Source organism: Leopardus geoffroyi, chromosome D1 (assembly GCF_018350155.1).
Source record: "Leopardus geoffroyi isolate Oge1 chromosome D1, O.geoffroyi_Oge1_pat1.0, whole genome shotgun sequence".
In the NCBI taxonomy this organism is placed as follows: Eukaryota; Metazoa; Chordata; class Mammalia; order Carnivora; family Felidae; genus Leopardus; species Leopardus geoffroyi.
Genome location: NC_059329.1, coordinates 6205270 through 6222250, shown reverse-complemented (window position 1 = coordinate 6222250; position 16981 = coordinate 6205270). Strand labels below are relative to the sequence as shown.

Here is a 16981-nt window from a genome sequence, read left to right as displayed (position 1 = left end):
GGCAGAGGGAGAGAGAGAGAGAGAGAGAAAAAGAGAAAGAGAGAAGGGATTCTCATGTCTCTTCATAAAAGGGACTACTCCCATCCACCATTATGACCCTTATGAGGCCCACCCTTAGGAGGCCTCTACCCTTACGACCTAATCATCCCAACACCCCCCTCCTGATATCATGACATTGGGGGTTAGTCCATCACAGCCCTCCTCCTCCACGTTGACTCCTGTCTGCACCTGTGAGTGGCTGACAACAGAACACGTAGTCCTTCTTTGCTTTCCAGAGTAAGTTGTGGGAAAACAAAGGGAATGTTTGATTTATTTCTCAACCATAAACAGTTGAAGATTAGGCCTTGTCAGGTTTCAGCAGAGAGTGGCTGGATCAATACCCTCTGGAGCAGTGCTTGTCTAACTTGAAAGTGCACACGACCCCGCTGGGGAGAGTGTTACATGACCTTGTTCAGCAGGTCTGGAGAGGGGCTACGATGATTCATGTCGCTCAGTGCCCGTGTCGGTGGCCCCAAGACTACACTCCGCAAGCGAGGCACTGGGTTTGGACAGTGAGGTCTGGGAGCCCAAGGACGCTGCCTTGTTTCCCATTTTATCCCATCTTGGCATGACGCCTGGCACAAACAGAGTTCTCAATAAATATTTGCTGAATTGAATTAATGGGGGACACCAGCTACAAGGACAAATTTTATAGCCTAAGTTTCTTTGAGAGTCAGCTCATAGCCCAAAACCAAATGGATAAATACCAACCATAACTAAACATGTGTTTAATCAGCCCTTTGGAGTTTCCCAAGCCCTTGAATTGATGTTAGTTTATTTGATTTTTACTCTTACAATAATCCTCTGAAGAGGAGCTGTTACTATTATTTTTCTGTTATGGATGATAAAAGCCAAGTCAGCAAGGGCAAGTCACTTGCCTAAGGAAGGCTAGCAGAAGGTACCCTGCAACGTGGGTGTTCTGACTCCTGGCTTTTTCCTCTTGTACTTTGCACGAATAGTAAAAACTTGACCGGAAATAGATTATGTAACTCTTGGTATCGTACAGCTGGAGCCTGCTGATGTCCCTATTCCTTGTTAAGTGCCGCACACTTGGCATAGAGGAGCTAATGATGTGTCTGAAATGTAAGTCTGTGGGTGTGACCGGAGATTTGTCAGAGAACTCACAAGCTCTCACTGGGCTGCTGGACCAAACTCAACTATCTGTGCCTGAAGGCTCTTGTCTCTCCCTCCCAAAGGAAGGGAGTGCATCTATGTTTAGTTTCCCGAAGGACCAGAGATTCCCTCCTCCAGGGCACCATCCCAAACACCCTGGGGTCTGCAGGGGCAGGGCAGCTGGCAGGCAGGTCCAGACTGCCTGGCTGCAGAGTGACCGTGGCAGGTCACCACCTCCCCCGAGGTTGCTTTCAGGCCTGTCCTGAGAGAAGGGCTGACAGCAGGGAACTCGGACCTACAGTGTGTCTAGACAGCACGCAGGCCCTGCTGTGCCTTGGGACCTGGGGTGCGCTCACATCTGCTTTTCTCTTGCTAATCCTTGCTTTAGAAATTTCCCTGGTGAAGCCTCTTCCAAGACCCATGCCTGGAGATGCTGTGGACTTCATCCGAGCTGTTGTTATGGGGGGTGGCAGTCTCAAAGGGACCTCCCTTGACCCATCTTGCCTGACGGAGGGGGTTTGGCTGTTTTGTAGGCGGAATCTCAGCTTGCTCTTCTCTTTGCAACACTCACCTATTGCCATTGGCTTTTCATCTGTGGCCTCTTTTGCAAAGCAGACCACAGTTCCGGGTACATAATCGATAAAATAATAGAAAGGCACTGAGTCAACATTTTACTTCTTGTAACCCTGCCCCGACCCCTCTCCTAACCATCTATGTGAACATATTGCAGTCCAGTCTCTGCAGACCCACCGAGGAGCCTCACTGAAGTTTCCCACAGGGGAGTCTGGAGGAGTTGTGCGGGCTTCCCGGACTCTCAGGAGAGAGCTTACAGTCCTGTCAGAATTGTTCTTTGTGTATCAAGGAAGAAATTCTGAGCAAGAGTGGGTGACGTCCTGAGGGACAGTGTGGCAGGATTTGTAATCTTTGTAATCTGCCACACGTGAATTCATCCTAAAGACGCCCGGCAAGAACTGTTATTTACATATATATTACCCCTTGAGGGGTAGGGGGCGTGTATGTGTTTATAATCTACCCTGGGCAGTGGAGAATAATTCCAACTAGGGAGACGCATACTGATGAAAAGTCGGGGCTTAAGGCCCTGGGTTCGAGATCTAGCTGTGCCGTTTAGTTTTTCTTCTTTTCTGTACCTATTGACCAGCCTTTCCCATTTCACCCAGCCTCCCCCACCTGCTCTGGCAACCACAGTATGTCTCTGTATCCATGAGTTCAGGGTTTTGTTAGATTCCACATATAAGTGGGAGAAATTTGCTTTTCTCTGTCTGGCTTATCTCACTCATCATAGTGCCCTCAAGTCCCACCCATGTCACAGATGTCAGAATTTCCTTCTTTTTTATGGATGAATAATACTCCACTGTATACATATGCCATGTTTTCTTTATTCGTCATTTGATGGACATGTAAGCCGTTTTCATGCCTTGGCTATTTTAAGTAAAATGCTACAGTCAGCTTGGGAGTGCAGCTATCTGTTTGAGTTAGGGCTTTCATGTCCTTTGGACAAAGACCCAGATTGGAATTGCTGGGTTATAGGCTAGTTTTAACTTTTTGGGGGGTCCTCTGGTTGCACCAGTTTGCATTCCCACCAGCAAGTGCACACGAGTTCCCTTTTGTCCACATCCTCACCAACACTTTGCTCCGTGAGGTGACACCTCGCTCTCTTGAGATGTCTGGCGATGCATTTGATTCTGTAAGCCTGTTTGTCTAGAAAAACAAGCAAGCAAGCAATCTCACTTTGTATGTTCATGAGGGGATGGGATAATGCAGATAAAGGCCAGCATGGTCCCGGCACATGGCATCAGCACTCGCCGAACGCTAGTTCTTGAGATGGAGTCCATCCCGGAACCCCTTTCATTCTAGGACCCAGTGTTACTCTCGCTTCTGCTCTTCTGCTGTGGTCTGCAGATTATAGAGCAGTTGCTCCAAGCCTCCTCAACGGTTAGAGGCATCGCTTTGATAGAGGACGTCACTGTGGCTCAAAGTTTCCTAGATATGGTTATGGACCTGGCTGACTCTTTTTTTCCCGTCCCCTTTTTCTTCTCTTTCCCATCCCTGATGGCCACACTTCACCAACTCTCATCCTCTCCTGATATTTCTTCAGTTTGGATCTGCCCCATCTGTTTACAGATCAAGATTATCTGTGGCCATGGAGTCTGATTACTGGGTTTTTGTTTCTCCTACTGTTGACTTCCCATAAGCCCAGCCTATTCACCTGACCTTCTCAGATAAACCTCATGCCTCTGATGGGTCTTTTTTTTTTTTTTTTTTAATGTTTATTTGTTTTTGAGAGACAGGGAGAGAGCATGAGCAGGGGAGAAGCAGAGAGAGAGAGACAGAATCCAAAGCAGGCTCCAGGCTCTGAGCTGTCAGCACAGAGCCCAACATAGGGCTCGAACTCACAGACTGTGAGATCATGACCTGAGCTGAAGTTGGACACTTCATCGACTGAGCCACCCAGGTGCCCCTCTGATGGGTCTTTAAGATGTTGCTAGTATCCTAGATATCACAATGTCCATGTCCCTGTGATGTACTTCTCCCAGAGGTTAGAATGTGAAGAAATCAGGTTGCATTTGTCTGAGTCGTGGGTGGACAGTCCCTACTTAAGTCTGTCTCTTGGTCTCTCTCAGCCACCTAACATCTCCATTTCCTCAGACTGTCAGTTTACCCTGTTGTCCTGGAGAAATTACTCACAGCATCCTCCTTTTTTTCTCAAAAGTATCTTGAGCTTAGAAGATCTATCGTAAGGGCATCCTATATTTTGGGATAGGTATATATTTAAGTTTTCAAGTAGAAAATATGGTGGATTATCAGGCAAAAACATATTTTCTCAGTACAATAACAAGAATTGTGATAAGGAAAGTCCAATTGAAGTCATAATTTTCAAAAACGGTGCTTCAAAGGGTTTTCTTTCTGTAGTGAAAACTAGAATGTGTTTTTATCATAGCAAGCAATGTTTTGGAGAACTTGGAAGAGGCTTGCTACATGATTTACATTTTAAGTGGTCAACCGTTGTTCAGTGGAATAAGTATACACAAGCTAAGAATGCTCAAGGGGAAAACACATACACATCACACATTTTTTTAAGCTTCTGAAACCCTTCTCTTCTTTTTCTCGCTTCCCTTCATGTTACTGGGCAGAACGCATCTTTCACAAGCAGGTGTGAACGAGAAGTCTGATAACACTCAGGACTAGTAATAATACTCAGAACTAGGAGGAGCCGGCAGCCCATCCTAAAATTCTGCAGCCATGTTAAGACATGACTGAGCGAAATCGTGCAAGGAGCTGGGAGAGAAAACTTCCAGCTTTGTTACCGTCAGCTGTCTCTACCTGAGCAGAAGAGACGTGAGGTGGTGTAAATGCCACATACTATCAAGCCGCATCAGTGACACAGGGCCACAGTGGATAGAAAGAGACAACGTAGCCTTCACACACAGCAGCCGCGGCTGCGGTAGAAATTCGGGGCTCCCAAGACAGGCCATTTACCAGGTTCACACATTCTCACTCTGTCGTTCCTCAAGACACATGTCATGCGTTAATCAGGTCCTTTCCTTCTGCACTGTGGAAGGGCACAGGGCTGTAATAGAGGCCGGGCCAACGATGCCACCTGGTACCCAGCTGAGAGAGGACGTATAGCAAAATCCCAGAGGAGCTAGAATGGACAAGGAAACAAAGGTAGCTTAATGTTTCCTTTATCAGCTGTCTTCCCATAGACAATCCAGGCTTTACAAGGAGGTTACAAAGAAAAAGCTGGATCCTATTCTTTCATTAAAGCACCATCAGGCCTCAATGTTAAACAAAAGAAGTCTCTCAGATATGACACACTGTAATTTACACCTGGTTACTCGGAATGATGGCGTGATTTATATTCAGCTCTAGGTTGTCTGTCTTTGACATTCTACCCACTCACATCTTTGCATATTCAGAGGCTGTGGGAGCACAAAAATATTAAAATGAAATCCACTACACATTACAGTAGAATGACATGTAATTTATTCATATAACTGACAGGCAGTACTCAAAATTCGTTTAAGTAAGCAAGTGATTACACAAACGTCTAATCATACTAAAATCGATAGTCAGAAGGTATAAAATACCATGGGTATGAAATGCCATGGTAAATACTATTCAACAGACTACAATCATAATTCCAAACGAAATCATGGTCTTTCAAATGATTTTTAGCAGTTTTGGAATGATGTGATTTTTCCCCCCCTCCAAGCCATTTACTTTTTTCACTGATACAAGACAAGGTCATTATTTTCAAGAAATACTACAGAAGGACACACCTTAGGTCCCTCTCTTGCAACACATTTTCTTGCAAATTGTTTTTTTCATATACCCTCTTGACATTAAAAATAAACCAGTCAGCACTCGGTTCCCCAAGCACAGATGCTTGGATCAGAAGAGTGCCAGGGTGTAACTGAGTTCAGCAAGAGGCAGGCAGTGAAAAATCTTCTGCAGCTTTTGAAGCGTGCATACTTCTTTCCTGAGGCTCCAAGCATCATAAACATATTTAGGCATCCAAGCCAGTAAAATTAGGGGAATAAAATAATTTGATATCCATATGACTAGGATACAATCGCAACTGGGGATAAGTTACAGTGTAATTCTGCAGTACTTTGGACAAAAACAGCACCTACCTAAATCTGCTTCTCATAAGCCTCGTTACATTGTCATGAAGCGCAGCTGTGTTTGCAGGAATGGTTTGGTTTATCATGTGTCTGTCTGTGTTATTTGCAAGTCATACACTTCAGTGGAATGAGGTCCAAGCGTGAACCCGGCCCGAAGAGCTAGCAGCGGTAGTCATGAGACGTACCAATAAATTAAAAGGCTTTCACAGAACAAGAGTCCGCTAGATCTCTCACATACAAAAGACAGCTAGAGAAATACAGTTCTTCGATGCTGAATTATGAGGGGGAGGAAAACAATCTAAAAAAATAGAAAACTCTCTCCATACCTGGGTGTCAAGGCAAATGTAACACTGCATAATGCCACAACATGAACAGTCACTGGATGGCAGATACTCCAGAAGCGGTGATATCTGGGGATCTGGTAGTTGTGACCCAGAGATGAAAGTACCGTACCAAAAGGCATGCATACAATCACTGTGTGCACTCAGTGTATGAGCTGGGACCTAAGCAGGGAACTAACACGACAATGAGGCAGTGTTCCGGGGGCATCCGTTAAAACCAGTATGCGCGACTACATGTTGATCAAACCTTCTGAGGCAGCGAAGTGTGGGCACAATGCCATGTCTGGGTTCCGCAGCTGTTTTATGATCCTCTTGCGAAATTTCTCCCGCACACGATTGAATTCCATGATGTCCGTGGGGTCCTCTTCAATCCAAAACTTGTGAAACTCGTGCATCAAGTAGCCTGTTACAGAGAAGACAGTGATAAGATTGCAGGAGAAAGAAAAAAGTCCTTAATCACATTCAGAGTCACTGAATGCTGAAAGAGATGTCCGATCAATTGGTCAATTGACGGCAACCCTGGGGCTCAAAGAAGAGGTCGAAATGCAGCAGATACTCCTGTTATGGATTGTTCTTTAAAACCCGTGGGTGAGGAGAGGGCAAATGGGTGACCGGCATTGAGGAGGGCGCTTATTGGGATGAGCACTGGGTGTTGTAGGTAAGCCAATTTGACAATAAATTATATATAAAAAAAAAAATGAAATAAGATTCGTGCAGTAGAAACTACCAGTCTGCAAGATTTTTGCGGCTGGTCCTGGGATTATTGTCCCTGTACTCAAGGAGGGAGACAGACAGTTCTGCCGTCTCTGGAATGTGCACGACGTCTGGAACAGAACCTGAGGGGCTGACAGTGACCACTTCATCCTGCCCCTCCTGATTAAATTAACATAATGCCTGATTTTTCAGAATTACTCCACTCAGCCTTTTTTCTCTTGCTACTTGATTTGAGAAAAGCTTTAAATTACTCTGACAAATCAAACAAATGTGTTCTGACAGTCTATTATGAGACAATAAAAATTGTAAATCAACTCTGAACAACACAGAGCAGTCATTAAACTACATGAAATTGTTACTAAGACCTTCTTGCTCTGAAGCATAATGTCCTCTTCAAATACTTCTGTGTCTCAAAAATGTTATCTATGAATAATATGGATTGGGAACGTTTTCGGAATAAGCGTTAAGTATTGAATCTATTCATTGTGCTATTTCCCCACTGTTCACCGCCTCCCTCCCCTCCCCCCACCCCCATTTAGAACTGACACGTGAGGGGCGCCTGGGTGGCGCAGTCGGTTAAGCCTCCGACTTCAGCCAGGTCACGATCTCGCGATCCGTGAGTTCGAGCCCCGCGTCGGGCTCTGGGCTGTTGGCTCAGAGTCTGGAGCCTGTTTCCGATTCTGTGTCTCCCTCTCTCTCTGCCCCTCCCCCGTTCATGCTCTGTCTCTCTCTGTCCCAAAAAAATAAATAAACGTTGAAAAAAAAATTAAAAAAAAAAAAAAGAAGTGACACGTGAATAGCTTTTTAAAAAGACAATGAAAGATACTTGTATGTAGTAAACCTATAACAAGTTCAAGTGTCTTGTTATATATTAGGAAAAAAGTACTTAAGAAAATAATCGTTTACTTAAAAAACAAAACAAAACAAAACATTACAGAAGCTTTTCTTGGTATTAGCATTAGAAGGAGCAAGGATTCCAGAGCCAGAAACCTGGTCAGAATCCTAGCTCTTTCCACTGGGGAAGGAGTGAGCAGAGAGATGATGGGGGGTATGGGAAGAGAATTTTGGAACCAACATGTTAAGTCCTAATAGTAAAAAGTAAAAATTAAAGCCATTTGTTTTTCTATTTATTAACTAGCAACTGACGAGAAAACCTTGAACATTGGTCCACAAACAGATTTTTAAAAATCTCTACCCTATCTTGCTGTAATACAAAATTAGAAGTGACCTTCCTTCCACCCCCAACACACACTTCCAGATATTGGTCCACTTGCACAAACTTCCCTGGTTTCTCATTCATTATGCTGTTAAAGATGCACATACCTCTTTAAGTATATAGTCTCTCTACAACTACAGGAAGAAAGGTAGTAAGGAGGGAGAAAATTTGGTTTGCTTTTTGTGGGGATTGACCATGGCATTTCTTTTAGGATTAGATTTATATCGGGCCCTCCACACATAACTGATGTGACTGTTTTTAACATCTCTCCATGGGGACACACATCCGTGCTGACTCAAAGGCCTCTGGGTCACACAGCCCAGGGCCCACTGCCACTGTTAAGGAAACCTGATCACATCTGGGAAACCCCAGATCAGCAATCCCAGGAGCAGTCCTATCCATCCTACTCTATCTGCTGCTTGGATTCCCCGAGGCAGCTTCCGGCCTTGAGCTCTTCTGGTGACAATGCCGACATTAGCCTGTCCCATGGATGAAGAACCTGGTTTTTAAAGGGATTTTCCTTACACTGGGCCAAAATCTGTTACCCTGTATTTCTTGGAACAAATTCAGTCCTTCTCCAACTCAAATATTTGAAGTGTCTCTTAATGCCCTGAACTTCTCTTTTTTTTTTTTTTTTTCAACGTTTATTTATTTTTGGGACAGAGAGAGACAGAGCATGAACGGGGGAGGGGCAGAGAGAGAGGGAGACACAGAATCGGAAACAGGCTCCAGGCTCTGAGCCATCAGCCCAGAGCCCGACGCGGGGCTCGAACTCACGGACCGCGAGATCGTGACCTGGCTGAAGTCGGACGCTTAACCGACTGCACCACCCAGGCGCCCCAGAACTTCTCTCTTTTCTAGACTAAGCATCCCTATTTCTCCTCACCATTTCTCACAGGCCATGATCAGGAGCCTGCTTATTATTCTGGTTGTTTTCATGCACATCAAGAGGAAGTTGTTTCCTCTAATCTCAATATCTTATTCATCCAAAAGAATTCAATCATGTGTCCATTTCAGTGACTGGGCAAAGTCCTGAAGTATCCTGAGAATGTTATGAGGTACTTTTTAAAAATGCAGACCTCTCAGATTCAACCGCGGTTGAGTACGATGAGTCTCAGGTCACTAAAGTTTCAGATCCATTGTTCTAGAAGATGCCATCTTTTTAAGTTCCTTTGGCTTTTTTCTAAATGTTATATTTTTTTGTGGTTCTATGTGAAATCTTATGATAATTTATAATTTCTTCCTCCTGTGCTATATAATATACATAATCTTCCTGACTTAGCCTCTGAGCTCAAGTAAATGTGCCTGAGTTGTTTTGTAGAGTCAGACTTCTAATACTTCGAATTAAAATTATACATAATCAGCTAAAAGCATCTTATCAGTATCTCATGAGTTATACGGTCTTTATCCTTATCAACAACAATGAACAGGCACTGGGAAAATCATCTTCTAATGAAGAATTTACTTTCTCATCAGACACATGAAAATATTCACTCTTCTCTACAATGTGCTGGTATGATGGCAACTGACTCTAAGGTGATCTTGTGTAGCTCAGAGTGTTAGAAGAATGCAGACCCATTTGGTTTCCCCATTTTTCTACCTTAAATGCAGTTACAGAAAGACATTTTGAAAGGTTTTAAAGACAGGCAAGGATAAGACTAGAGGTGGGTGGTTAACAATCTGACCCCACTCTCAGGATCCTTCCTCTTAAGAAGCTACAAAAGTGAAGCTGTCCCATCAGGAGAATAGTGACTGTATAACATGATTTGAATCAAAATGCAGAAATGGTGGCTTGGCTTCCAGGGTACACATGATACTTGTAAAACTCAACTCATTGTTATATGAACAGAGTGTTCCTATATCCATTCAGTCAGCTGGCCAGTTGGCTCATCTGCCAGGTAACACATATGCAACAGATACAAGAAAAAGGTAGAGTTCCTGTGTCCCCCAATTCTCTACCTCTTGGAAGAGACACTCAGGTAGACAATTGCCAGTGATGATTTATTAGCTGAGAAAGCTAACAAAATGGTGTGGAAAGCAGAGGGAGGAAACAGAGGCCAGACTATTGCTTATAGTTTCTTAATTCTCACAACAGCTTTGTGGAGTAGGCAGTGCAGATATAGCTTCGTTTTATGGATGAGAACATTGGGCTTAGAAAAGGTATTTAAATGATGTACAATCCCACAATACAGCTGGAAGCTGGAAGCCAGAACCTGAAGTTGGCTGACTCTCCACCACTGTACCTGCTGCCTCTTCCAGTGGACCCTCTTCCTCTGGTTCTTACTCTTACTGAATAGTCGCTTCTGAAGGTCAAAGGAAAGATCATTCTTTTTCCTTTTCTGGTCACTGTACTTTTCCTTGTGCTCATGACACCTCACCTTGCTTCATTTCAGGGAAGCTTTAGACTGAATGCAGTTTTCGTAGCATACTGCCTTGTAGTGCAGTATTCGCTGAATACTATAAAGTCAGAATGATAGAGCTATTATTCTCTTACATTTTTCACCTAGATGAAATACCTGTTTAGAATACTAATTTGGCTTTCCAGCCCAAGCCTGCAGTGTATTTGTTGTTGCTTGAATGTATCTTGGTTTTGCTTCGCTGCATTCAGTTAGTAGACAGCATACACATAAGCAAGGACACAAGTAATTGCAAGAATATTACAGAGGAAACGTGCAGAACTGCTCTTGTCCGATGGAGGGACAATGAATTCAGGGCACAGGGTGCTTCCTCTGAAGAGGTGTGAGTCCCTCTGCGTATACCCCAGTTCACAGGGGGATTGTGTGCTTTCTGAAAAACTGGTGAGGGCCTTGGGAAATGAGTAACCCTACTGCATGCCACTTACCCTGGCTAGGGTTCTCTTGAAAACCTGTCAGTTAAGGCCAAAAGCTAAATTTTTCATGAGAAACTAGATTTCCTTTCCTTTTCTTTTTTCTTTTCTTTTCTTTCTTTTTTTTAAGAGAAAGAGAAAGTGTGTGTGTGAGAGAAAGAGAGCTGCAGAGGGGGCAGAGGGAAGGGGTGGAAAGAGAAAGACAGAGAAAGAGAGAATCTTAAGCAGGCTCCATGTTCAGTGTGGAGCTAAGCTCCCTTTCTTCTACAAAAGACATTATCCTTTATTTTAGCTTCCTCTCCACCCATCCATCCATCCATCCATCTATCCATCCAACCATCCATCCATCCAACCATCCAACCATCCATCCATCCATCCATCCAACCATCCAACCATCCATCCATCCATCCATCCAACCATCCATCCATCCATCCAACCATCCATCCATCCATCCATCCATCCATCCATCCATCCAACCATCCATCCGTCCAACCATCCATCCGTCCAACCATCCAACCATCCATCCATCCAACCGTCCATCCATCCATCCATCCATCCATCCGTCCGTCCATCCATCCATCCAACCAACCATCCATCCATCCAACCATCCATCCGTCCGTCCGTCCATCCATCCATCCATCTATCCAACCATCCATCCATCCAACCAACCAACCAACCAACCAGCCAACCAACCAACCAACCAACCATCCAACCAACCAATATCTACTGAGCACCTACTCTCCCAGGCTCTTTGCTGAGGATACAGTAGTGCATACAAACAACAAAATGCCTGTCCTTAAATGCCAATTCCTATGATTCTCATTTTGATTTTCTCCTGCCAGAGCACCCCCACTGTGTGGCTCTGATTTTCTTCTCAATGCTGATGAATCCCAAATCTGGACTTGTAATTCCTCAGAGTTCCAGGGCCTTACGTTGGAGTGCCCACTGTTCACCTCTGTGAGGATTTCCCAACAGAAACTCACCCTCAGAATGCCTAAAACTAAAAGTCATTCTGTTTTGGCAAGTTTTCCTTGACTCCCAGACTGAGTGAGCTGTGTCAGCCATAAGTCTTTTTAATCAAAAAAAATTTTTTTTAATGTTTAGTTTTGAGAGAGAGAAAGAGAGCACAAGCCTGGGAGGGGCAGAGAGAGAGGGAGACACAGAATCAGAAGTAGGTTCCAGGCTCTGAGCTGTCAGGCACAGAGCCTGACATGGGGCTCAAACTCACAAGCTGTGAGATCATGACCTGAGCTGAAATCAGATGCTTAACCATCTGAGCCACCCAGGCACCCTGAGCCTTTTCACTTCTTAAAAACAGTATCTTTACTTCCCAATCACAAAATCCTTCCCAGTATGTTTTCATTAATTTTTTTTAGATGCACAGAACCCAATCTGTAGTAAAACTTCAGTATCTGCCAGAAATGGTCAGACTGAATATAATCACCTAATTGTCAGAGTAGGAGCTATAATCATATATTTGAGGGGCTGCCATTTTCCACTATTAACCAATCATAAAGTATGTGTATTTTTAAATTTGCTCTTGATTTTTATCTAAGTTATACATGCATATAGTTTAGAGTCATACAGTTTAACAAGTCTTGTTACAAAAACTAAACAAAACCCAGCAGCACTTCCTGCCTTACTGACTGCTTCCCTAAAGGAACATTTCATCTTTTTTGCTGATTATTTTGATCATCGACTTCCATGACCGTATACAATGTGATTTCCATTGCGTGAATTTTTTGGAAGAAGATGAAGATTTCACTCTCTTTCACCCAATTCCAACCACATTATCACGTGTTTCCTGACAATTTCCTTTGTGTGGTATTACCAACTGCCCTCTCTGTTTATTTGCGTAGTTTTCACCAACTTCACTCCAAACCAGGCCAGTATCTTTGCAGTGTGTTCAAACAAGGTTAGACACTCCCATCAGTTTTATATTCTTCAAAGAGTTGCTGTCAGAGCGTTCTGACCTATTAAAGTCTAGATTTAATATTCTCATCCTGCTGCACAGATATCACCTGGAGCTTTTCCTTCACCTTTGTCTTTGAAAATTCTCTTCACTTCATTCCTGTGATAGGCTTCCTGAACCTCCTGGGAGGTCCTGTGGAGTAAATCAGGTTGCTTCTTACCTTTCCACACTACCTGTTTGGGATTTATTTTCTCAGGACTGCTAAATCAGTTATCACTTAATCTGTTTTCCAGTTTCTAAAATGAGGTTTTTATTGCTTACTTCTTGATTTTTCCTGTCCTTTCATGCTTTCTTGGAAAAAAATCCTTCTACATTAACTTCAGTGAAGTTAAAAAAAATTTGTTTTCATGTTTATTTATTTTTGAGACAGAGAAGGATAGAGCATGAACTGGGGAGGGTCAGAGAGAGGGAGACACAGAATCTGAAGCAGGCTCCAGGCTCCAAGCTGTCAGCATAGAGCCCGACGCAGGGCTCAAAATCACGGACTGTGAGATCATGACCTGAGCAGAAGTCGGATGCTTAACCGACTGAGCCACCGAGGCACCCCAATTTCAGTGAAGTTTTAAAAGGGAGCATAATAAATGCATTAAGTATGCCATCATTAACCAGAAGTCCTGATTAAGCAGATATTTAAAAAGACAAAATGCTAGATAATAGAATCACTATTAATTTAGGAGTTTAGAGAAAATAAATTGCTGTTAATTCTGTCACATTGTAAAAATGAAGTGGGGACCAGCATGCCCCTGCGGTGGATTTGAGATGAGCATCTGTGTCTTAACCATACTTAGAGTGGCAGAACTGCTTAGCAAATTAGCAGAAAAGAAGAGCTGAAAGAAATATAAAATAGAGGAAAAACTTAGAATTTTTTTTTTTTTTTTTGCTAAGAAATCCTGGGTACAAGGCCCTCAGTGCAGCAAGCGTGGTGTAAATGGTTTAGATGACATTTTTCCTTTAAACTGCCTGAGTTGCTTGATGACTTAGAACATCTTTCCATGTTCCTCCAAATCAGTCTGTGTCTGGCCCTCAAGGATCGTAATGACATTCAGATTTTAGGATTGTGTCTCTAAGAATGGAGAAAAACGTTCCAGGGCTCTGTCATATCATCTTGGTCTTTATCTTCTGAAACCTCAGTATAACTGCAACTCCAGAGCATACCCCTCATTCATACTTACCTCTGCAGCATCTAATCCGGGGGGGCTACACATCTTCCCTCTGTGGCAGTAGTAGGGAAAGCGGGAAGAGTAATACCAGTGGCAACGCTACCAACTCTCAGTATCACCCACGAAACCAGCACTCCCTCTTGTGCTCCCTGAGCACCAAGTGTGGAACTGGCTAATAAAAAGTTTGTATCCATTATCTCACTTTATCTTCATGGCAACTCTATAAGGAAAGGACTCATCTTATAGATGCCATAACTAAGGCTTAGAGAGTCTGGTAAGCATAGACCCAGGAGTCAACTCAGGCTGTCTTCAGAACCCAGGCTCTTAAGTGCTGTGCCATGCTGGATCAGAGGGAGGGAGACATCCAGACCGGAAGCTGATAGCCCGAATATTAAGCAAGAGCTGGGAAAGAGAAAAATCCATGATGCCTGCAAATATTACTGTTGGATTTTAAGAAGAAGACAACAAAATCAAAACCAAAGGGGAACTTCAAAGACCCCAAAGCAGCCAAAGTGCAAAGATCTCTCTGCTTTGCCCCTTGCGTAGAGTGTTCCATAGAAACTATATTGCTGTTTAAGCAGTAGGACACTTACAAAATGTTTGCTGGAAATGAGACAGTGTTGGAGCTTCTGGGGCAATGTTGTAGAAGTGAGTTTTTAGCGCTCCGCTCACCAGTAGATTATACGCCAGATCAGTTATATTGATGCCCACAATTGCAAATGAGTACCTGTAAAGCGTAAACCACAAAACCAACTGTGTGTCACATAAGCATTGAAAAATATAACCTAATTTTTAAATGACTTATAAGATATCAGAGTGGAAGGTTGGCCTTCCCTCTCTATCCTATCTTTACCCTGAATTTCATAACTTATCAAAATACCAGTAATGTAACCAAGGGAATTGAGAATCCATATGCTTTGATTTGGTAATTTTATTTCTAAATATATAAGAGAAAAAAATCTGAAACTAAGAGCTTTATACCCAAGGGTACTCATTATAGCATTATTTATAATGGCAAAGACATGGAAGCTATTCACATATTCTTAAAAAGGTGACTGGTGAAATAAGTTGTGGTAATCTCTTATGATATATTACAGCCAATAAATACTATATTTCTAAAGACTACTTAAGTAGGAAACATTATGTATAAAACAAGCCAGGTTTTATTATATACACACAGATATGCACAAAAAACAGGCGAGAATGAAATGCCACCAGATATTACTATGGTATCTTAGAGTAATAAGATGGAGGTGATTTTTTTTGTTTGTTTACTTTCCTATATTTTCTAGATTTTCCATAATGAGTTATATATTACTTTTGAGATGGGGGAGAATTTAAATAAGTATCTTAGCACTCAGGGTATATTTCCTAGTTCCGTTTTTACATGCCTATCAAAAATTAAGTGGAACTGAGTACTTAAGTCTCAGAGTAACACAAATCCATCACATTAAAAAAGGGAGTTCTCCATTCAGCAATATTTTTGAATGCAAAGGGGAATTTAAAAAAAGACTTCTAAAGTAAATTTATATAATCCAATAAATCGATACTTGATAAAAACCCTTAAAACTACCAAGTGCAATTCTAAACGATGGTTTCTGAAAATCATGTGCATATAGTTTAACATTTTAAATATTGTCACTTGGCCAAAGGCAAAAATAGTACCACAGAACCATACAAATAGATCCAAACACATATAAACACATCCTTTTAAAAGTTCACCTGGGTTATATATTTCCATCAGGACATTCGTCATCTTTGTCATCCTTTACAGTGTCCTTAGGACATTTTTGTTCCGGTTCTCGTTCCAACTGACAACCTCTATATATGAATGAAATCCCACACTCACCCAATTGCTTTATCCATCCTTTTCTTCTCCCATTCCGCTTTGCTGAATTTGCTGAATAAATGAATAAAGAAATAAGCTTTAATCTCTACTTGGTCCTTGTTCTCTTGGAATGCTTATACTAAAACTGTTGACTAGATGTCTGTAACTCAGTTATCAAGCACTAATCAATTTAAATGTTCTCAATTAAAAATCCACAATATAATTTATGTAGATCTCAGAAATGGGATTCTTTAAAGCCCTGCTACTTATCCCCTATTCCCTATAGTCCAGCAGTGGGGGAGAGTCCTTAAGGCCAAACATTAAGGGGCTTTTTTACGGGGTTGTTACTTATCAAACAATACTTTCTCCATGAACCTTTGCCTGGGATGTGTGTCTTCTGATGCTCCCTTGCTCTCTCACGATTCCCCACTGCATCTCCTTTGGTTTTATTTCATGGCATTTATCCTAGTCAGTCTTATTTGTGATGTCTGGCTCACAGTAGATGCCAAATAAATGTTTATTGATTAAAGAAGTAGTGAACTAGTGAAGGGAAGGAAGGCAGGGAGGGGGAGGGAAGGATATGTAGGCTTTACAAACTCTGACAAGTGCTATGGCAAGGCCTCTGGCTAAACTAAGGCAGCTAACCTGTAGCAGTTCCACCGTAATCCGTGTTATAATCTGGGCTTCTGGCTAAGACTGTAGAGAGGGCCCTCTCAGATGCATTCTGAAAATCCTGCCTTGCCTTCCCTTAGCTTGTGGACTTGGCAGTCCTCCCTATTCTCCCCCACTCCGTGCCGCCACTGTTCTGTAAGCGGGACCCACGTCCCACTTTCTTTGTGGCTAACGTAACCCTCATTTCACACTAGAAAATGTGGTTAGCATTTGAACTAAATAACATTTTAAAACTAGAGTTAGGAACATTTAGCTTCTATCTAAGCAGGGTTCTCTAGAATACACTGCAAACACTACACTAAAAGACACACATGTAAGACACACAGCGAAAGACCACAAAAACATGATACAAAGTTGACATTTAACTCTATGGACTTTCTACTCTGTAAATGACTGGCTGTAATTCAGAGAAACTGCCTTTAATTCATGTTAAAATATGCCACCTCTTTTTTT

At 42.6% G+C, this 16981-nt stretch overlaps 1 protein-coding gene across 4 annotated transcripts in view; it reads right to left on the bottom strand.

The window, feature by feature from the left end:
- Nucleotides 1–5134: 5134 nt before the first annotated feature.
- ELMOD1 (ELMO domain containing 1) overlaps nucleotides 5135–16981 on the bottom strand; it is a 67001-nt gene continuing 55154 nt past the window's right edge. For all 4 annotated transcript variants that reach the window (XM_045482670.1, XM_045482671.1, XM_045482668.1 and 1 more), the window contains 3 exons: nucleotides 15878–15928; nucleotides 14622–14755; nucleotides 5135–6542 (listed from right to left, as the gene is read on the bottom strand). In XM_045482670.1, the coding sequence (XP_045338626.1) occupies nucleotides 6370–6542; nucleotides 14622–14755; nucleotides 15878–15928 (358 nt within the window). In that variant the 3' untranslated portion in view covers nucleotides 5135–6369. The remainder of the gene's footprint in view (nucleotides 6543–14621; nucleotides 14756–15877; nucleotides 15929–16981) is intronic.